General features: G+C 49.3%; 1 protein-coding gene and 2 long non-coding RNA genes across 10 annotated transcripts; 1 reads left to right on the top strand and 2 right to left on the bottom strand.

The window, feature by feature from the left end:
* Positions 1–1,638: 1,638 nt before the first annotated feature.
* On the top strand, positions 1,639–20,963 carry NEIL2 (nei like DNA glycosylase 2). Of its 8 annotated transcripts, none has more exons than XM_077942970.1 (6): positions 1,639–1,712; positions 2,424–2,584; positions 3,684–3,823; positions 13,154–13,506; positions 16,842–17,038; positions 19,576–20,963. In XM_077942970.1, the coding sequence occupies exons 3-6, from the start codon at positions 3,686–3,688 to the stop codon at positions 19,884–19,886; spliced, it is 999 nt and encodes a 332-aa protein (XP_077799096.1). In that variant the 5' UTR covers positions 1,639–1,712; positions 2,424–2,584; positions 3,684–3,685; the 3' UTR covers positions 19,887–20,963. The 8 variants fall into 8 exon arrangements, 7 of the variants coding, with proteins under 7 accessions (XP_077799096.1, XP_015000232.3, XP_015000233.3 ...); XM_015144746.3 differs by having other exon boundaries at positions 2,289–2,584; XM_015144747.3 differs by having other exon boundaries at positions 2,289–2,703.
* LOC144330679 (uncharacterized) lies at positions 2,291–13,538 on the bottom strand. Its single transcript, XR_013397047.1, has 2 exons — positions 12,472–13,538; positions 2,291–3,563 (listed from the first exon to the last, which is right to left on the bottom strand). It is a non-coding gene; the product is annotated as an uncharacterized LOC144330679 (long non-coding RNA).
* On the bottom strand, positions 6,613–8,602 carry LOC144330680 (uncharacterized). Its single transcript, XR_013397048.1, has 2 exons — positions 7,914–8,602; positions 6,613–7,582 (listed from the first exon to the last, which is right to left on the bottom strand). It is a non-coding gene; the product is annotated as an uncharacterized LOC144330680 (long non-coding RNA).
* Positions 20,964–21,263: the final 300 nt, after the last annotated feature.

The raw sequence follows: 21,263 nt of genomic DNA, 5'->3' as shown, positions 1-21,263 counted from the left end.
ATATATGCAAAGCGCTCACAACAGTGTTTTGCACATAGTATGTGCTCAATGAACAATAATCATCATCTGATTTCCAATTGCATAGCCCCTTGGCCTCAGAAGAACCCCTTTAGGCACCAGGCATTCATTCCACCAGGTGAGGTGAGAATTATGGCTATGGCTTCCCTCCCAGTTCAGCCAGTCTACAGAAAGGGAAGCTAGGGGTTCCAGAAGCTACCATTGTGGTGAGCCTGATCTATAGCAGGGGCGTCCTGGGAGGGGTGGGGACATTATTCTCCAGAAAAGGCCAGATATAGAAAGAGGGGGACCAGAGGCTCTCCGAGGGATGCCTCCTGCAAACCCCATACCCTCCAACCTCATCCCCTCTGCCTCCAGATGCCTTTCTAGATGAGAACCTTATGCCCTAGGCCTCCCCAGGCCTCCCTCTCCTCACCTCCTGCCCTAATCTGTTCAGTAGGTGACCCCTGTGGGAAGGCCACTTGTACTGTCCCTCTCAATCAGTAGGACACAACTATGTCTCTGACGGTGGTGGGCTGGGCTTGTCTCCCTGTGCTGACCAAGTCCTTCCCCAGGGCCCCCTCAGCTACGGTCCATGGTGACTTCACCCCAGCCTACTTCCTGAACACCTGCTGGGGAGTTCCTCAAACTTTCCTCCCAACTTCCTGGAAAGCGCTGGGGAGTTCTCCTTCGAGAACTAAAGACAAGAAAACATGTATCTTTAAACAGCCTATTGTTTTATCTTTTATTCTTTGAAATAAAAAATTTAATACACAAATATTTTAAGCAAAATTTGCTTATAGTAAAAATTCAAGTAATAATATCCAAATAATAGAAAGCAAAAAAATCCCACCCATTCAACATTTCAAGAGTCTTGACCACCTGTTTCCCTTGCACCATACTTCATTAGGCTCGGAGGCAAAGCACAACCCACCGAAAGGCTTGCCATTGTGGGAACACCCAGGCTGTCCCATTCCGACCCACTGGCTAAGAGGGTTAACTTTTCCCGACAACTGTCTCCTTGAGACAAGAAATGTTCCAAAAGGGCCGGGTGCGGTGGCTCACGCCTGTAATCCCAGCACTTTGGGAGGCCGAGGCGGGCGGATCACCTGAGATTAGGAGTTCAAGACTAGCCTGGCCAACATGGTGAAACCCGATCTCTACTAAAAATATAAAAATTAGCCGGGCTCCAGTAAGCCCAGCTACTCGGGAGGCTGACGCAGGAGAATCGCTTAAGCCCAGGAGGCCGAGGTTGCAGTGAGCCGAGATGGCGCCATTGCACTCCAGCCTGGGCGACAGAGCGAGACTGTCTCCTCCGCCAAAGAGTATCTCTTCAATATTAGTCTCAGCCTGCACCCTTCTTCCACCGCGGCTTTCACTTCCGACCCTGTAACGCAGCTCCGCCTCCAGCGACCCCCGGGACAGAACCCGTCGCCCACCCACAAGTGAGCAGCCTCCCCACCCGCGTTCCAGGGGATAAGCCCCGCGCCTGCGCGCACCCCGGGGCGTAGCTACAAGCCCAGCCACTGCCTTCAGGCCGGAGTCCACGCCCACTTAGGGGAGGAGCCCCGCAACCTCCACCTACAGGGGCGTCCCCGAGGAGGACGTAGCCTTTGTGGGCCGCTTCCCCGGGAAATCTCCGCCCCCAGCTGGAGCGGCTGTGCGGGCTGCGCAGCGGTGCTGGGTCAGGCCGAGGTGCCACCCACCCGGAGCCGGTGAGTGCAGCCGTCCGCTCTCCGGTAGATCTGCGGCATCGCGGAGTAGTCGGGAGGGGACAGGAAGGGAGGGCGGGCGCGGGGCCCTCCTCCGTCTCGGCAGCCTGCGGAGGTGCTGCCCACGTCTGGAGGACCCCAGTGACCCTCAGGCCCGCGTTTGCGCCCCTCTCCCCACACACCGAGTCAGAGTTGGGAAAGCAGTGGTCTTAGACCCCCCTCGGGCACTCGGAAGAGAACGGCGAAGACACCCCTCCCCTTCCCTGGCTGGCGCAGAGCCAACCTCGAGCTCCTCGGTAGCCCGCGGGCAGGGAGGGCCCGAGGATGGGGCGCGGCATCCGCAGAGACTCTTCGAAGCCCCTTCCGCGTCTCATCTGGTTTGTTTTTTTGTTTTGTTTTTTTTTTTTTTTTGATGCGGAGTGTCGCTCTGTCGCGCAGGCTGGAGTGCAGTGGCGCGATCTCGGCTCACTGCAAGCTCCGCCTCCCAGGTTCATGCCATTCTCCTGCCTCAGCCTCCCGAGTAGCTGGGACTACAGGTGCCCGCTACCACGCCCGGCTAATTTTTTGTATTTTTTTTAGTAGAGACGGTGTTTCACCGTCTTAGCCGGGATGGTCTCGATTTCCTGACGTCGTGATCCGCCCGCCTCGGCCTCCCAAAGTGCTGGGATTACAGCCGTGAGCCACCACTTCCGGCCCCGCGTTTCATCTTTCAAGGCTGTTGCAGAGGCGGCTTGCTTCCCACCGTCCATCTCCATAAAAATCCCTACAGGAAACATGCCCACGTGTCCAGAGCTTTTAAGGACTTGGTGCATTTCAGACGAAGGCTTTTCCAGAAGCTTCCGCGTAGGAGAGGATCAGGCTTCCAACTGGTTATGGTCAGCAGCGTTTGGCACGTCTCCTTCCAGCCTGGAGGTTGTGTGAGGATTCCCTGTAGAGTGTCTCGAAAGCCTGATGAGGGGAAATAGAACCTCTCAGTGAATCGGCACCAGCGAGTGTAAGATGCACGTTATTGAATGTGTTGCTGCCGAAACTATGAGAATGCTCAGATTGTGAGCCATCCCCCTTTCTGAGATTTTAAAAGTATTCTAAACTGTTTTTTGGGATCACTGAAATATAATTGCTACCATGTGCCGGATATCTACTTAGTTCTTTTCAATTTTCATCATAACTTATAAAGAGGCTGGTGCAGGAACAGGTGGTTAGGCAGCTGCCCTGGCTGAGACTGGGGGTCTCCTCTGCCCTAGCAGCCCAGGTGTAGACCACTCAGACTTTTATGTAGGCAGCTCTCAGTGGACGGGGATGATTTGGGGCAGGGAGAGTAGAGGTGGCCCTGGGAGCCCTGCATGGTCATTAAAACAGAACCACAGCTTTTCTCAGTGATCAGAGATAACTGTCTGAAGTTAAGCTGGGCTTAACTACATGGCTGGGAGTCTCACTTATGATTCTGAGCTCTGTCCGCATATTGGTCGTCCCGTGCACACCTCCCCCATGTGAGTGGTCGGTGGTCCTGGAGGGCAGTATCCAGTCCCTTCAAAAGTGGGAAATCAGGCAGCAGCAGTGGGTCAGAATGGCTGTTTTTTTTTGAGAGCGGGAGGAGGGGGCGCAGAGAAAGTCAGGAGGTGTTAGAGGCTCACAGTCCAGGCGAAAAGTAACAAGGGCCAGCTCCTGGTGTGGCTGGCAGTGGCCACTCAGGAATAAAGTGGATGGTGCCCATGATGTGCTGCCTAGCACACTGTTGGTGCTTAATAAGTGTTTGCTGCATGAAGAAGGGTAAGAGGGGCTGCCTTTACTGCTAAGTTTGCCACACCCTGCCGCAGCTGGTCTTCTCTATGATCTGACCCCCTTGCAGCCACACTCCCTTTTTGAGCATATTTGCTCTTAAATTTAGTTGGCAGCAAAAATGGCGGCGTGGTTAGAGATGCTAGAGATAAATGAGCTAAATCCGTGGCCTCTTTTGCCCATTTCTGCCCACAGGGATGCCAGAAGGGCCGTTGGTGAGGAAATTTCACCATTTGATCTCCCCCTTTGTGGGCCAGCAGGTGGTCAAGACAGGGGGCAGCAGTAAGAAGCTACAGCCTGCCGGCCTGCAGTCTCTGTGGCTCCAGGACACCCAGGTGAGGCAGTCCTCCTCTGAAGAGCTGGCTCTGTCGCACATCCTGCGCCTCCCCTAGGATCTATCCCCACATGTCTCAGGGTGTCACTTCCCTGAGTCCGGAACCACCAAGCTCGGACTCCATGCAGCTCCGTCTTTCAATCTCATGTGTCTCAGCCAGAAGTAGATCTTGCTGTGGACTGTAGAACTGTAAAGAACATGTGTACATGAGCTGGAGACCCTGATTCCAGAGGGTCTGGAATGCTTCTGTTCTCTCCAGCCACAGCTGATGGGCACCTTTGGCTGGGAACTGTGTTCGATTCCCCTGAGCCAGCGGAGAATTAAGGAAAGAGCAGAACCGGCTAGGTGTGGTGACTCACGCCTGTAATCCCAGCACTTTGGGAGGCTGAGGCAGGCGGATCACGAGGTCAGGAGTTCAAGACCATCCTGGCCAACATGGTGAAACCCCATCTCTATTAAAAATACAAAAATTGGCTGGGTGTGGTGGTGGGCGCCTGTAATCCCAACTACTCGGGAGGCTGAGGCAGGAGAATCGCTTGAACCCGGGAGGCGGAGGTTGTAGTGAGCCGAGATAGTGCCACTGTACTTCAGCCTGGGTGACAGAGTGAGACTCTGTCAAAAAAAAAAAAAAAAAAGAAAAGAGCAGAACCTTCAGATCTAGGTTCAAAGCAGCTCATCCTTCCAGGGGCTCACGGGGCTCCCTGTTTTCTGACCCCTGCCTCCCTCTCTAGCCTTCTTATCCTGCCCCAAACCTGTCTTCTGATCGACGGAACTGCCTGTAGCTCTTGTTAGTCTTTCTGTCCGTAGTTTTGACTTGCTGCCTCCTGCTCAAGCACTTCTTCCTTTTTCTCCCAACTCTGCCCCTGTCCCCTCAGTTTATAATGGTTATTCCTGGTCTTCCAGCTTCCACTTGGCCACTGCATCCTCAGAGAAGCCTGCCCTGTCTGCTTTACGTGGGGAGGAGACTCCATCTCTGTGCTTCCAGGATATCGTGTACTTCCTCCCTGTTCTTCTTCCCTTTTTACTGCGTTGTTCTGCTTGTTGAGGGGAGAGGACAGATGCAGAGGGCAGGGGCTGCTCCTTGCCTGTATTGTGCCCCTAGCACCTAGCTGAGTGCTGGCACATAGGAAGCACGGGGCGGTGCCTGTGGATGAACTCATGAGCTCTGCTGCTGCTTAGCCGTGTGCTCTTAAGCATGTTCATCTCTTAGCTCTTTCTTCTATTGTAGAATGGAGATAAGCCATTGACCTCTTAAAATTGTTTTAAGTAGACTTTATGCCTGGCACATAATGGGCACACCATAAGTACTAGTTCCCTTTCTTGCATCTTGCCCTCACCCCCCACCCCTGCAACACATACACACAGAGGTTTTAAAACTGTTTTTTGTTAGAACTGGAAGAGATCTTGTAGCCCTTTACCCATAGTTGATTCCTTTGGAGACTGAGGCTCGGAGAAGGGAGTACTTAGCACAAACTTAGGTGGCTGGCAAGGAAAAGGTGAGATCCCAGGACCCCGTGGCCTCCAGGACTGTGGCCTGTTTGTACACACTGTCCTGCGAGGTTTGCAGGGGCAGGATTATGTCTCTTGTCTCTGGATCCCCAGCACTTACCAGGGTGTCTGCCGCAGAGCTGGCTGTAAGAGAATATATCGCAAGTGGGTGGGTGGACAGATGGATGTGCAGTGAAGGAACCTGTAGACGGGACTGGGAGCTTCTTTCCCAGTAAACCAAGCAAAAGCCCATGTTGCAGGGAACCTAAGGTTGCAGGGAACCTTGGGGGCTGCCTGGCAGTGCTTTGAAGTGAGCGCCCTTCCCTGCTTCTCCCTGTCGGTGGATCCCTGACGCTAGGAACTTAGAATTGCATTGAGAACATAGGGCCTGTGTCGTCGCAGGCCACACTATTAAGCTACACTAAATGGGGAGGGCAGAGCACATGATGAAGGCCCAGGTAATGGCCCTGATAGGAAGAGGTCCCAGTGGCCTGGAGATGATGCGCGGGAGGTAGGACTTGAGTTGGGCCTTGAAGGCTGAAGGATTTCGGTGGACTGAAGAGGGAGGAAAGGGCATTTCAGGCTTGAGAAGCAGTTACAGGCAGGCTGATGGAGGTAGAGTGAGCAGGACAAGTTGATGAGGCAGGAGAGAGCTTGGCTCCACCCTGTGCCATCTGTTTGTCTGGCACATCCTTTCCTTGTCAGCTCTCCATTTTCTGTATCATGAGTCGTATTGGATTACTTGTAACAGACTGAAAAAAACGACTACTACAACTCAGGGTTTCCCCCTCCACTCCGGTAATGGAACAGTCCAGGGTGGTATAGGAGCAACATTGGAAAACAAGCTCCTTCCACTCTCCCCTTCCAAGACTGGGTAATTTATTAAGGAAAGAGGTTTAATGGACTCACAGTTCTGCGTTGCTGGGGAGGCCTTGCAATTATGGCAGAAGGCGAAGGGGAAACAAAGACACATCCTACATGGTGGAAGGCAGGAGAGCTTGTGCAGGGGAATTACCATTTATAAAACCATCAGGCCAGGTGCAGTGGCTCATGCCTGTAATCCCAGCACTTTGGAAGGCAGAGGTGGGCAGATCGCCTGAGGTCAGGAGTTTGGGACCAGAGTGGCCAACATGTTGAAACCCCATCTCTACTAAAGATGCACAAATTAGCTGGGCATGGTGGCAGGCACCTGTAATCTCAGCTACGTGGGAGGCTGAGGCAGGAGAATTGCTTGAACCCAGGTGACAGAGGTTGCAGTGAGCTGAGATCGCACCACTGCACTCGAGCCTCGGCAACAGAGCAAGACTCCATCTTAAAAATAAAAACAAAAACAAAAACAACCATCAGATCTCGAGACTTATTTACTATCACGAGAACAGCCCCCATGATTCAATTACCTCCCACTGGGTCCGTCTCATAACACATGGGAATCATGGGAGTTATAATGAGATTTGGGGACACAGCCAAACCATATTATTCCACCCCCAGCCCCTTCCAAAGCACATGTCCTCACATTTCACAACCAATCATGCCTTCGCAACAGTCCCCAAAAGTCTTAATTCGTTTCAGCATTAATTTAAAAGGCCACAGTCCAAAGTCTCATCTGAGAAAAGGCAAGTTCCTTTCACCTATGGGCCTGTAAAATCAAAAGCAAGTTAGTTACTTCCTAAATACAATGGGGGTACAGGCATTGGGTAAATACACCTGTTTCAAATGGGAGAAATTGGCCAAAACAAAGGAGCTACAGGCCCCATGCGAGTCTGAAATCCGGCAAGGCAGTCAAATCTTAAAGCTCCAAAATGATCTTTGACTCCATGTCTCTCATCCAGGGCACGCTGATGTAAGAGGTAGACTCCCACGACCTTGGGCAGCTTTGCCTCTGTGGCTTTGTAGGGTACAGTCCCTCATCCTGGCTGCTTTCACAGGCTGGCATTGAGGGTCTGTGGGTTTTCCAGAGCAGGCTGCAAGCTGTCAGTGGATCTACCATTCTGAGGTCTGGAGGACAGTGGCCCTCTTCTCATAGCTTTACTAGGCAGTGCCCCAGTGGGAACTCTGCACCGGGGCTCTAACCCCGCATTTCCCTTCTGCACTGCCCTAGCAGACGTTCTCAATGAGGGTTCCACCCCTGCAATACACCTCTGCCTGGACATCCAGGCGTTTCCATACACCCTCAGAAATCTAGGTGGAGGTTCCCAAACCTCCATTCTTAACTTCTGAGCACCCGCAGGCTCAACACCACATGTACACCGCCAAGGCTTGGGGCTTGTACCCTCTGAAGCAGCAGCCTGAGTTGTACATTGGCCCCTTTTACATTGGCACCATTCTGGGGTCTGGAGCACAGTGGCCCTCTTCTCACAGCTCTACTAGGCAGTGCCCCAGTGAGCACTCTGCCCTGGGGCTCTAACCCTGTGTTTTCCTTCTGCACTGCCCTAGTAGAGGTTCTCAATGAGGGCTCTGCCCCTGCAGCACACCTCTGCCTGGACATCCTGTTGTTTCCAACATCCTCAGAAATCTAGGTGAAGGTTTCCAAACCTCTATTCTTAACTTCTGAGCACCCGCAGGCTCAACACCACATGTAAACCACCAAGGCTTGGGGCTTGTACCCTCTGAAGCAGCAGCCTGGGTTGTGCATTGGCCCTTTTTAGCCATGGCTGGAGGGGCTGGGACACAGGGCACCAAGCCCCTAGGCTGCATACAGCAATGAGGCCTGGACCTGGCCCAGGAAACCATTTTTTCCTTCTAGGCATCTGGACCTGTCATGGGAGGGGCTGCCATGAAGGTCTCTGACATGCTGTGGAGACATTTTCTTTGTTGGCTTGGTGATTAGCATTTGACTTCTAGTTACTTATGCAAATTTCTGCAGCCAGCTTGAATTTCTCCCCAGAAAACGGGTTTTTCTTTTCTACTGCATCATCAGGCTGCAAATTTTTCAAACTTTTGTGCTCTGCTTCCTCTTGAATGCTTTGCCACTTAGAAATTTCTTTCACCAGCTGGGCGTGGTGGCTCATGCCTATAATCCCAGCACTTTGGGAGGCCGAGGCAGGCAGATCACAAGGTCAGGAGTTTGAGACCAGCCTGGCCAATCTGGTGAAACCCTGTCTCTACTAAAAATACAAAAATTAGCCAGGCATGGTGGCAGGCACCTGTAGTCCCAGCTACTCAGGAGGCTGAGGCAGGAGAATCACTTGAATCTGGGAGGCAGAGGATGCAGTGAGCCCAGATCATGCCACTGCACTCCAGCCTGGGCGACAGGGTAAGACTCTGTCTCAAAAAAAAAAAAAAAAAAAGAAATTTCTTTCACCAGATACCATAATCATGTCTCTCAAGTTCAAAGTTCCATAGATCTCTAGGGCAGGGGCAAAATGCCACCAGTCTCTTAGCACAGCAAGAGTCACCTTTACTCTAGTTCCCAACAAGTTTCTCATCTCCGTCTGAAACCACCTCAGCCTGTGCCTTATTGTCCATATCACTGTCAGCATTTTGATCAAAACCATTCAACAGGTCTCTAGGAAGTTCCAAACTTTCCCACATTTTCCTGTCTTCTGAGCCCTCCAGACTGTTCCAACCTCTGCCTGTTAACCAGTTCCAAAGTTGCTTCCACATTTTGGGGTGTCTTTACAGCAGTGCCCCACTCCGGATACCAGTTTACAGTATTAGTCTGTTCTCATGCTGCTGATAAAGACATAACCAAGACTGGGTAATTTATAAAGGGAAGAGTTTTAATGGACTCACAGTTCCACATGTCTGGGGAGTCCTCACAATCATGGTGGAAGGCAAAGGAGAAGCAAAGGCATGTCTTACGTGGCAGCAGGCAAGAGAGAGCATGTGCAGGGGAACTGCCCTTTATAAAACCATCAGATCTTGTAAGATTTACTATCATGGGAACAGCATGGGAAAAAACCCACCCCCATGATTCAGTTACCTCCCATCAGGTCCCCCCAACAACACATGGGAATTATAGGAGCTAAAATTCAAGATGAGATTTGGGTAGGGACACAGCCAAACCATATCATACATTTTATAGTCAGTGATGTCCGGTCATCAGTTGATGGACATTCGGATTGTTTCGACTCTTTGACTTCTATGGATAATGCTGCGGTGGGCATTCACGTGCAAGCATTGGTGTAGACATATGTTTTCATTTCTCTTGAGACTATTCCTAGGAGTGAAATTGCTGGACCATATAGTACGTTTAACTTTTTTAGTGTCTTCTGTAGTGTTTTCCAAAGCAGCTGCACCATTTTATCATCCCTCCAGCAGTGTATGAGGACTAATCCTTCCATTTTTAACCTCTTGCCATAGCACCTGGGGCCTATCTCCAGCTCACCTGGGTTCAGGGTGGGTAGGTTCCCTGGGTTGCCTCTTCCTTGGGGTCCCCCTCTGCTGCAGCAGGGGTCTCTGCTCTGCCTTGTCAGTTACCCTTCCTGTGCCTGTTCCTCATCTTCTGGAGGGAATTTGTATCTCCTGTCTGCTCCTCCTCTTGATTTAAACCCTCTAAACCTCCGAGGGTTTAGAGCTCTTTGGTTCCTATAGCGGGTTTGTTGGGAGCAGTGCTAACAGCGCATGCCCTAGCTGCTGTGTCTGACCAGGAGCTCCCCCTCCCAGTATGGGGTTTCCGCCTCTGCGTTCAGGTGTGTCCCCTCAGCTGGGGACTCCCTGTCTCCTCTGCCTTCCACTCTTCTTGTGAAGCCCAGCCCAGGTAACTGCCAGCTTCCCCTCATGCTGTAGACTCTTCTGTGTGCTACCTCTGCTTCTACCCACACTTTTCTTTTCTTTTTTTTTGTACAGATGGGGGTTTCACTTTGTTACCCAGGCTGGTCTCGAACTCCTGGGCTCAGGCAATCCTCTTATCTTGGCCTCCAGAGTGCAGGGATTACAGGCATGAGCCACTGTGCCTGGCCTACCCACACTTTTCTCCATGCTCTTGTAGTATCTGTTTTCATACTTGTCCCCCCGCCCACCCCCACTGCCTTTTAAATTTTTTTTTTTTTTTTTTTTTTTGAGATGGAGTCTCGCTCTGTCGCCCAGGCTGGAGTGCAGTAGTGCAATCTCGGCTCACTGCAAGCTCCACCTCCCGGATTCACACCATTCTCCTGCCTCAGCCTCCCGAATAGCTGGGACTACAGGCGCCCGTCACAGCGCCCGGCTAATTTTTTTGTATTTTCAGTAGAGACGGGCTTTCACCATGGTCTCGATCTACTGACCTCGTGATCCGCCAGCCTTGGCCTCCCAAAGTGCTGAGATTACAGGCGTGAGCCACCGCGCCCGCCCGCCTTTTAAATTTTTTTTTTAAATTGTGATGAAAAACACATAACAAAATTTACTGTCTTAACCATTTTAAAGTATATAGTTCAGTAATGTTAAGTATATTCACGTTGTGTAACAGTTTGCCTGAACTTTTGTATCTCCCCAAGCTGAAACGCCATACCTGTTGAACACTAACTCTCCCTTTCCTCCCTTCCTGCAGCTCCTGGCAATCGCCCTTCTACTTTCTGTCTCTATGAATTGTACTCCCCCGGCTACCTCATATCAGTGGAATTATACAGTTATACAGTATTTGGAGTTTTTTTGACTGGCTTATTTCACTTGGTATAAAGTCCTCAAAGTTCACCCATGTTACAGATAAGGGAACATTGGAAATTGTTGTAATCTATTTTTGCTGCTATTACAGAATACTTGAGACTGGGTAATTTATAAACAATAGAAGTCTATAGAGCTCACAGTTCTGGAATCTGCAAAGTCCAAGGGCATGGCATTGGCATCTTGCCGTGTCATTTGCAATTGGCATTATTCCATTCGGGAGCTCAGAGCCCTATGGCCTAATTTCAAAGGGGCCATCTCTTACCACTGTTCCATTGGGGATGAAGTTTCTGACACATACTTTTTGGGGAACACATTCAAACCATTGCAGAGCCTTACTCATCTGTTTGCCCTTGGAGCCTAGCACACTGCCAGGCACGTTGAATAAGCTTAATTAATGATTAGCAAACTGAAGTGGCTGCAATGTCACAGGAACCTAAAAGAGGAACAGTAGAAATTGCCATAGTTGGAGAGGGTATGAGGACATCTTGACCTAGATATTATTGACCTAGTAAATGTTTTGATCATCATGGGCATTTGACAGTTATTTTCATCAGAATTATATCAACATTGGTGAATTTATACCAAGAAATATTTTCTGCAGCAGATTCTATTATGCTCACTTAAATCCTTGCTCAATTTTTTTTTAATGTAGGTCAGTTAAACCATTTCTAATATGTAGCAAATAACAATCTGTGCTCAGATTTACAGATAAGCTAGATAAGCTATTCTGGGATTATTTCGAAAGGTAATGCTCTTTTGTGTAGAGGATTTCAAGATTAATTTGTATGCTAATTAACAAGTAAAGATCGTATCAGAACAGTGATCTTTTTTTTTTTTTTTTTTTTTGAGACAGAGTCTCGCTCTGCCGCCCAGGCTGGAGTGCAGTGGCGTGATCTTGGCTCACTGCAAGCTCCGCCTCCCGGGTTCACGCCATTCTCCTGCCTCAGCCTCCCGAGTAGCTGGGACTACAGGCGCCCACCACCTTGCCCGGCTAGTTTTTTTGTATTTTTTAGTAGAGACGGGGTTTCACTGTGTCAGCCAGGATGGTCTCGATCTCCTGACCTCGTGATCCGCCCGTCTCGGCCTCCCAAAGTGCTGGGATTACAGGCTTGAGTCACCGCGCCCGGCCCAGAACAGTGATCTTTAAGCACAGACCTGTAGCGGTCAAAAAAGTGACACAGGCATTTCCGGTATTAATGCCAGATGCTTTGGCTTATACTCTTTGAAAGACAGCCCGAATTTCAGGCTGTGTAGAACCGACACATCCTGGAATCTAGACATACATACTGCATATCAGGAGGTGTAACATGAAAATAAACTCAAAGCAAAGGCTGGGTGTGGTGGCTCATGCCTGGAATCCCAACACTTTGGGAGGCCAAGACAGGCAGATCACTTGAGGTCAGGAGTTCGAGACCAACCTTACTAATGCGGTGAGACCCCGTCTCTACTAAATAAATAAAAATCAGCTGGGTGTGGTGGTGTTCACCTATAGTCCCAGCTACTTGGGAAGCTGAGGCAAGAGAATCGCTTGAACCCAGGAGATGGGGGCTACAGTGAGCCAAGATGGTGCCACTGCACTCCAGTCTAGGCAAGATTCCATCTGGAAAAAAAAAAAAAAGAAAATAAACTCAAAGCAGCCAGAACATCCTTTAACACACATTTTCTGTATTTATTTTCTTCTACTGAAATCCTTTTCAGTGAGGTAAGGTGGGTCCTTTGCCTTGTACATTTTACAGTGGTGATTTGATTCATTGGTCAATTTTTGTTTCACTATCTAATTTTTATTGATTACAGTTTTCTTATTAAGTCCAATGCACTGGTGGAGGGGGTAGCGTGGGGCACCCAGTTTTATAGTGTGCTGTCTTTAGCTGCTCTGTGTGTGCATTCCCATGCACTACTTATTTCTGGCATAGAAAATGTATTATGAATGGAATGAAGGAATGACAACTTATGTTCATTTCTTAGCTACTGCATGGAAAAATTGGGAGCGATTCCCCTCAGGTTGTCCAGGGTGGTCCTGCCATCTAGCATGGGTCAGTTTCCTGCCAACCAAGTCTACTTGCTCCCAGTCACTTTGAAAACCACATGCGAGCTGCTCACACCACTGGAGCAAAAGAGCAAAAGGCAGAACCCCAAGACTCCATTTGGGAAGGCTCCCCGCGAGGGGCGAGAAGGAAGACCTTTGCAATAGGATAAATATCTGCATTCGCCCGTTCCCCTCTGGGTCTGTAAGGCTTAGATCTCTGTTCATTTTTTCTAGGTCCATGGAAAGAAATTATTCCTTAGATTTGATCCAGATGAAGAAATGGAGGCCCCTGGCAGCAGCCCACCGCCAGAGCCTCCACAAAAAGAAGCGCAGAAGGAAGGGGCTGCGGACCCAAAGCAGGCCGGGGAGCCCAGTGGGCAAAAGACGCCTGATGGATCCTCACAGCCTGCAGAGCTCAACCCCCAGGGAGAGGATGAATCTGAGTGTTTGGAGGGAGACGCCCCTGCAGGAGATGCTGGGAGGTGGCTGCGTGTCAGCTTTGGTTTGTTTGGCAGCGTTTGGGTGAACGAGTTCTCCAGAGCCAAGAAAGCCAACAAGAGGGGGGACTGGAGGGACCCTTCCCCGAGGTAATGGTGTGGCCATCTGATTCTCAGGGGCTCTGATAGTCATAGGGCCCTGCTTGATGGGGTTTGGGACTTAAGCAGTGGGGTCACACTGAGGACGTCCAGGCTGCCCCCCACGGCCCTGCTGTCTTGGGGAGAGAGGCCACCTCTGTATCTACCAGTGACAGGAAGTAGACCGTGGTCTGCACGCAGGAGAGGGTTGTGCACCCAGAGGTGGCTGGGAGATGGGGAGAATTTTCCCAAAAAATGTGGCACTTGAGAGTGGACTGTCCCTGAAGAACATTTTACTGCCTGACTCCTGACTTGTGTGCTTTGAGTTTAGGGACAAGATTTTCCCAGTTTTAAGTATACTGTTTGTGTGTTTATGTTTTATTGAGATATAATTAACATACAATAGAATGCCGATCTTAAGTGTTCAGCTTGATGAGTTTTCTTAGTTTGTTTTGAGAGGGAGTCTTGTTCTGTTGGCCCAGGCTGGAGTGCAGTGGCATGATGTTGGACAGGCTGGCTGGTCTGGAACTCCTGGCCTCAAGTGATCCACCTGCCTCCGCCTCCCAAAATGCTGGGATTGCAGGCGTGAGCCACCATGCTTGGCCCCAGTTTTTAATCTATGAATGTTGAGATCAACATTTTGTGCATAAAACTCTAGGTTTAGGATCATATGCTCAGTGTCAATTTCCAGAGGAGTAATTGCTGCTCAGAGGGAATGCACATGCTTAGGGCTGTACATTTGATGGCCTTAGGAAAGTGCTAGTGAGCTGAAATCTCATGAATGTTAGGTTGTTTGTGTACTTCTTATCAATTTATCGAAGCCTTTGGACCGAAAGTCTGTTTGTTTTTGTGACATGTGTTGCCAGCATTGTTTGAAGTCTGTCCTCTGTCCTTTGAGCTTATGATGCCTGTTGGCATTTGGGATTTGAAATTTGTATGTCGTCAATGGTGGGTATTTTTCTTGGTTGCTCATAGGCTTCCCCTTTTACTAAAAAAAAGGTCCCTTCTACCCCCAGAGAAAGTCACATGACTTCTATTTTCTGAAGTTTTATAACTTGTAAAAATGTTTAGAACTGTAGTCTTTTTTTGTGGCATGATGTAGGTACCATAGGATGCTTTGGGCTTCTGTGGTCCAGAGATTTTGGGCTCACATGACTGGAAGTTCAGAAGGAGGGTGGGCTTTGGGGTTGCAGTTCTGAGGTTCTGACTTCATGTGATTCTCCTGGCTTTGCACTTTCCACACATTGGTTTTGTCCTTAGACGAGCAGCAAAAGGCTACTGCAGCTCCAGGATTTTATTTACACTGAAAAATCCAGAAGATGAGAAGATCATTTTTAGAAGTTCAGATGAGGAAAGTTTTCTTAGAACCTCCAGCAAACCTCTCATCATCAGGAGCCTGCCCTTTGCTGAGTCCTGGATTAGTCACCAGCTGGAGGCATTGAAATGCTCTCCACGAAGCAGGCTCACCCCTAGGTTTTCAGATATGTTGCCATAGAGTGAATGTGTATCATGCCATTATTTTTAAATCTCTGTTTACCTGGTTATGTCTCTTTTCTCATTTACATGTTTTATATTTATTTTGCTTTGTCTCTTTTTTCTTTAATAGGCTTGCCTGAGTTTTATCTACTTTGTTGGTCTTTGAAATAAATAATATTAGCTTGCCAGGCATAGTGACTCCTGTCTGTAATCCCAGCACTTTGGGAGGCTGAGACAGGAGGATCACTTGTGCCCAGGAGTAAGAGACCAGCCTGGGCAACATAGTGAAGACCCTGTTTCTACAAAAAATAAAAATAAAATTAGGCCGGGCGCGGTGGCTCAAGCCTGTAATCCCAGTACTTTGGGAGGCCGAGGTGGGTGGATCACGAAGTCAGGAGATCGAGACCATCCTGGCTAACATGGTGAAACCCCGTCTCTACTAAAAATACAAAAAACTAGCTGGGCGTGGTGGCGGGCGCCTGTAGTCCCAGCTACTCGGAGGCTGAGGCAGGAGAATGGCGTAAACCCGGGAGGCGGAGCTTGCAGTGAGCCGAGATCGCGCCACTGCACTCCAGCCTGGGTGACACAGCGAGACTCCGTCTCAAAAAAAAAAAAATAAATAAAATAAAATAAAATAAAATTAACCAGGTATGGTGGTGCATACCTGTAGTCCCAGCTACTTGGGAGGCTGAAGTGGGAGGGTAGTTTGAGCCAGGGAGGTTGAGACTGCAGTGGGCTGTGATTGTGCCACTACACTCCAGCCTGGGCAACAGAGTGAGACCCTGTCTCCAAATAAATAAATAAATAAAATTAGCTTTATATATCCTTTCTATATGGAAAGGATATATGGAATATTGAAAATATTAGGTCAAGTGTGGTGGCTCACACCTGTAATCCCAGCACTTTAGAGGCCAAGGTAGGTGGATCACCTGAGGTCAGGAGTTTGAGACCAGCCTGGCCAACATGATGAAACCCCATCTCTACTAAAAGTACAAAAAATTAGCCAGGTATGGTGGTATACACCTGTAATCCCAGCTACTCGGGAGGCTGAGGCAGGAGAATCGCCTGAACCTAGGAGGCAGAGATTGCAGTGAGCCAAGATAGTGCCACTGCACTCCAGCCTGGTGATAAGAATGAAACTCCATCTCAAAAAAAAAATTATAAGTCAAAAATGCGTCTAATATGCCTAGCCTACCAAACATCCTGGCTTAGCCTAACCTACCTTATATGTGCTCAGAACAATTACATTAGCCTACAGTTGGGCAAAATCATCTAACACAAAGCTTGTTTTATAAAATGTTGAATATCTCATGTAATTTATTGAATACTGCACTGAAAAGAAAGGTTTTATAGGTACTCAAAGTATGGCTTTTACTGAGTGTGCATTGATTTTGTACCATTATAAAATCAAAAATTAAAAGTGAACCATTGTAAGTCAGGGATGTGTGTATGTGTGTATGATCCAACCATAGAGTGTGCTCTGACTATATCAACCTCAACATCATGGTAACGATGTGGGGATGTGTGTATGTGTGTATGATCCGACCACAGAGTGTGCTCTGACTATATCATGGTAACGATGTGGGGATGTGTGTATGTGTGTATGATCCGACCACAGAGTGTGCTCTGACTACATTGTGGTAACGATGTGGGGATGTGTGTATGATCCAGCCACAGAGTGTGCTCTGACTATATCGTGGTAACAGTGTGGGGATGTGTGTATGTGTGTATGATTCAACCATAGAGTGTGCTGTGACTATATCATGGTAACGATGTGGGGATGTGGGGATGTGTGTATGATCCGACCACAGAGTGTGCTCTGACTATGTTGTGAGAGCGATGTGTACATATGACCTGTTCTTTCTTCCCAGGTTGGTCCTGTACTTTGGTGGTGGTGGCTTCCTGGCATTTTATAATTGTCAGATGTCTTGGAGCTCTTCCCCCGTGGTCACACCCGCCTGTGACATCCTGTCTGAGAAGTTCCATCGAGGACAAGCCTTAGAAGCTCTAGGCCAGGCGCAGCCTGTCTGCTATACACTGCTGGACCAGAGATACTTCTCAGGGCTAGGTATGACTCATGGGAAAGGGGTGAGTCCACAGACTTGCTTCATGGAAAAGTCGCTCCTGTGGGAGTCACAAGACCTGAGGCCCACCCTAGTTGTGCCAGTGCTGTTGGTCTTGAGGTGCCACTTGCTTAATCTCCTTTGTTTTACTTCCCTTGTTTTTAGACTGAGGGCATTAGATCAGGCAGTTTTTAGCTTGTCTCTGGGCTTCAGAATCCACACCCTAACTGTGTTATCAGTTGTGAGCCTTCTGCCAGCAGCGCTGGAACATCGCCTCCTAAAGGGCAGGGTCATGTCTTGGGCACCTCTGTACCCTCCACAGCACAGTGCAGTGCCTGGCACACAGGAGGTGCCTGACCCGTATCTGTAGGGACTGAAGTCGTGCAGGCTACTACCAGAGGAGTGAGTGCACGTTCTAAGGGATGCTGCTCTTGGGTGGATGCACAGATGACTCAGTCTACACTGGGTTCTTACAAGACGAGTGAAGAAGAGTTTCCCTCTCTCTATTGCAGTGGCATGAGCAGTGAAACCGTGAGCGTTTCAGGATAGGGAGAAGAGAGGAACAATTTCAAAAATACATGTAACAGCTAATTAGCTGGACTATGAGAGCGTGCCATTCTTATTACCCACAGCAGGGGAATAATTGTGCCCAAAATTGGCTGCTGAAGCAATCAGGCAAGTTGGTGGTGACAGAGTCACCTCCATATCCAACATGTGGCTTTGCTGCCTGCTCACCTCCCCTCACGAGGGTCAGAGAAGGCCCGGTGGTGCACCAGGCACTAGCCTTGCATTTTCATGTTAGGACCATGGGAGTCCCTGTGCCCTCAGGAGCAAAGAGCCATCGGAAGTGGCTTTTTGGGTATATGTGGCAAGAGCTAATAAAGTAACAGTAGTAATTAATAATGGCCAGTGTTTTCCAAGCAGCTCTGATGTGCCAGGCACATGTTTTTGTCCTTAGTGCTGTTCCATAGGATGGTTATAGTGGGTTTCCCTTCCTTCAGATGAGGAAACTGAAGCAGAGAACGCATCTCTAGTACACGGTGCAGCTGAGATGTGAATCCAGGTATTCTGTCAACGAATTCTGGAGAGATCGATGTGTGTAATGAGGAGTGTGACTATGAGGCTCTTGGAAAAAGCAAGAATTTCCTTCACCTGCTCACTCCAAACACACAGACACTCACTTGACCTCTGTCACGCTCACCATCTCTCCTTAAGGAGATCATTGTTTAATGTCCCAGCAAGCACAGACTCAGTCCACTGCGAGTTAGGAAAGATTGCTATGAATGCCTGGTGGAGCTGAAAGAGTATGGTTGGAACATTCCAAAGAGAGTTACTGATTCTGGAAGGAGGGATCGAGGCTGGCTTCACAGAGAATGAGGCAGGAGTAGAAAAATCATAAGATAACACCTCCCCAAACACTTTCTACATAACGAGCATTATGCTTGGTATTTCATTTTATTTTATTTTTTGACACAGGGTCTCTCTCTGTCGCCCAGGCCGGAGTGCAGTGGCATAGACACAACCCACTGCAGCCTCAACCTCTGTGGCTCAAGCGATCCTCCCACCTCAGCCTCCTGAGTAGCTGGGACTACAGGTGCATGACACCACGTCTCACTAACTTTTAAAATTTTTGTAGAGACAGGCTCTCACTATGTTGCCCAGCTGGTCTTCAACTTGTGGGCTCAAGCGATCCTCCTGCCTCTGCCTCCCGAAGTGCTGGGATAACAGGCATGAACCACTGTGCCTAGCTATGCTTGACATTTTGTTTTTAATTAAAAAAAAATTTTTTTTTGAGACAGTCTCGCCCTGTTGCCCAGGCTGGAGTGCAGTGGCACAATCTCAGATTACTGCAACCTCTGCCTCCCAGTTCAAACGATTCTCATACCTCAGCCACCTGAGTAGCTGGGATTACAGGCAGGTGCTACCATGCCTGGCTAATTTTTGTATTTTTGGTAGAGATGGGGTTCACGATGTTGTCGAGGCTGGTCTTGAACTCCTGGCCTCAAGTGATTCACCCGCCTCTGCCCCTCAAAGTGCTGGGATTACAGACATGAGCTACGGCACCAGGCCGACACTTTAAATAATAACAACAGTTAATATTGAGTACGCTACATACCAGCCACTGTGCTCAGCGTTTTTTAGTGAATTCTCATTTACTGCTCACAAAAACCAGGTGAGCCATCCCTGCCTTACAGATAAGGAAACTGCAGCTAATTGAGACTGAGGAGCTTGCCAGGGTCACGTGGGTAGGATCTGCTTGAGCTGGGATTCAAGTGCAGGCAGTCAGATGCCCGACCCCTTTTTTGATAGCCTATTTGCCATGACGGGCCGTGCATGAGTTTCATTTCATCTTCACAGCAACCTTAAAGGTAGGAATTGTCAACTCCAATTTACAGACAGAGAAGCGGAGTCAGAGATCGCGGACCTGCCCAGGGTCCCACAGGACGTGGAAGAGCTGACTTCTGCCGTGCTAACTTTGTGGGTGGTTTCATCGTGCCATGTGTCCTTTCTCCTTCGCTTACCCTCCCCTGCTTTATTTCAGGGAACATCATTAAGAATGAAGTCTTGTACAGAGCTGGGATCCATCCCCTTTCTCTTGGTTCAGCCCTGAGTGCCCCGCGTCGGGAGGCCCTGGTGGATCACGTGGTGGAGTTCAGTACAGCCTGGCTGCAGGGCAAGTTCCAGGGCAGACCGCAGCACACGCAGGTCTACCAGAAAGAACAGTGCCCTGCTGGCCACCAGGTCATGAAGGAGGCGTTTGGGCCCCCAGGTGGGTTCCAGAGGGTCACCTGGTGGTGCCCACAGTGCCAGCCCCAGTTGTCAGAGGAGCCGGAGCAGCGCCAGTTCTCCTAAGGAACTCGTGGTGCTCTTCCTGGAACCTGGCCCTTGGGGAACCTGACGTCTAAGTGTCCAGAAAGGAGGATGTAGGCAGGGATGGGGTGCAGAGGGTAGTGTATGTCGGGGTGCCAGGATTATAATATTCACCTCCCTGGAGTTATGTTGAAAGCAGAGTTTTCATAGGATTAGATTCTTTTTATCCTTTTCTAGTTCAGTGAATTCATCCTATTGAATTGCATCATAGTGAAAGATGAGAGAAATCGTGATGATGGGGAAGGGGAGAACCTCCCAGAAGGCACTGGGGCAAGGAAAAAGAAAGCCTATGGGAAATGGCTGAGCTCCCAGCACGGCTTTGCAGGTGATGTGGGGTTTTGTTTTTGTTTTTGTTTTGAGACAGGGTCTTGCTCTGTCTCCCAGGCTAGGGTGCAGTGGCATGAGCTTGGCTCACCGCAGCCTTGCCCTCCTAGGCTCAAGCAGTCTTCACCTCAGCCTCCAGAGCAGATGGGACTACGGGCATGTGCTGTGATGCCTGGCTGATTTTTGTTTACTTTTTATAGAGATGGGGTCTTGCCATATTGGCCAGGCTGGTTTTGAACTCCTGCAACTCAGGCAGTCCTCCCACTTTGGCCTCCCGAAATGTTGGGACCACAGGTGTAAGCCACCGCTCCCAGCCAGCTCCTGTGTTTTGCTTTTGTTTTGTAACTTTGGTTGATGTTAAGGCCCTCCATTTTGGAAAGCAGGAAAACAGGTGGTTCTTTGTTTTTTTTGTTTTTTTTTTTCCTCTTCCCCTGGAGGATCCAGGGATGAGGATAGAGTGACCTGAGAGCAGTGCTTGGATTCAGCCTCCTGCCAGGTCCTTCCTGCTGGACACAGACACCAAGAGGCGGGGGTGGAGCAGGGAGCTGCGCCTTCCTGGGGTGCCCAGTGGTCTGTAGAGAAGAGCTGCTTGTTTCTCCTTAAGTCAGTGTGTTTGTGACTGTTGACACGTTGAACAGTTCAGGAATCAAGGGCTGTGGAGAACTCCCTCCGGTTGTTGACAACAGGTGAATGAAGCTAGAGCAGCGACATGAAAATAAAGCTCTCTGTTACTTGCTGTTGTCATCTTTCTTTGGTAGTAAAAGGTCTTTAAATAACAGAACTATTCATGGAGGTGGCCTGCAGGGCTTACTGGATTCGCTGAGGAATCTACATAAAAGGAGCAGTGACAGGAGGTGAGGGCACACCTGCTCTTCTGCCCCAGGCGAGCAGAGATGGACTGAAGCTCTGTCACCGTGGTGTCTGCACAGAGATTTGTGAGAGTGAAACAGAAAACACCGGCTGATGACTCTGGCTTTCCTTTATTCTCACACACGCACGTTCTTTTTTTTCTTTTTCTTTCTTTTTTTTTTTTTT

The sequence above is a fragment of the Macaca mulatta genome, chromosome 8 (assembly GCF_049350105.2).
Source record: "Macaca mulatta isolate MMU2019108-1 chromosome 8, T2T-MMU8v2.0, whole genome shotgun sequence".
NCBI lineage: Eukaryota > Metazoa > Chordata > Mammalia > Primates > Cercopithecidae > Macaca > Macaca mulatta.
This window is presented reverse-complemented; position numbering and strand designations above follow the sequence as displayed.

What these genes read in the sequence shown, in the direction of transcription:
- NEIL2 (XM_015144745.3), top strand. Translation starts at nt 3,686, where the DNA reads ATGCCAGAAGGGCCGTTGGTGAGGAAATTTCACCATTTGATCTCCCCC. An exon ending in TGGAGGGACCCTTCCCCGAG is followed by an intron (nt 13,507 to 16,841) that starts GTAATGGTGTGG and finishes CTTTCTTCCCAG; the next exon opens with GTTGGTCCTGTACTTTGGTG. An exon ending in GAGATACTTCTCAGGGCTAG is followed by an intron (nt 17,039 to 19,575) that starts GTATGACTCATG and finishes GCTTTATTTCAG; the next exon opens with GGAACATCATTAAGAATGAA.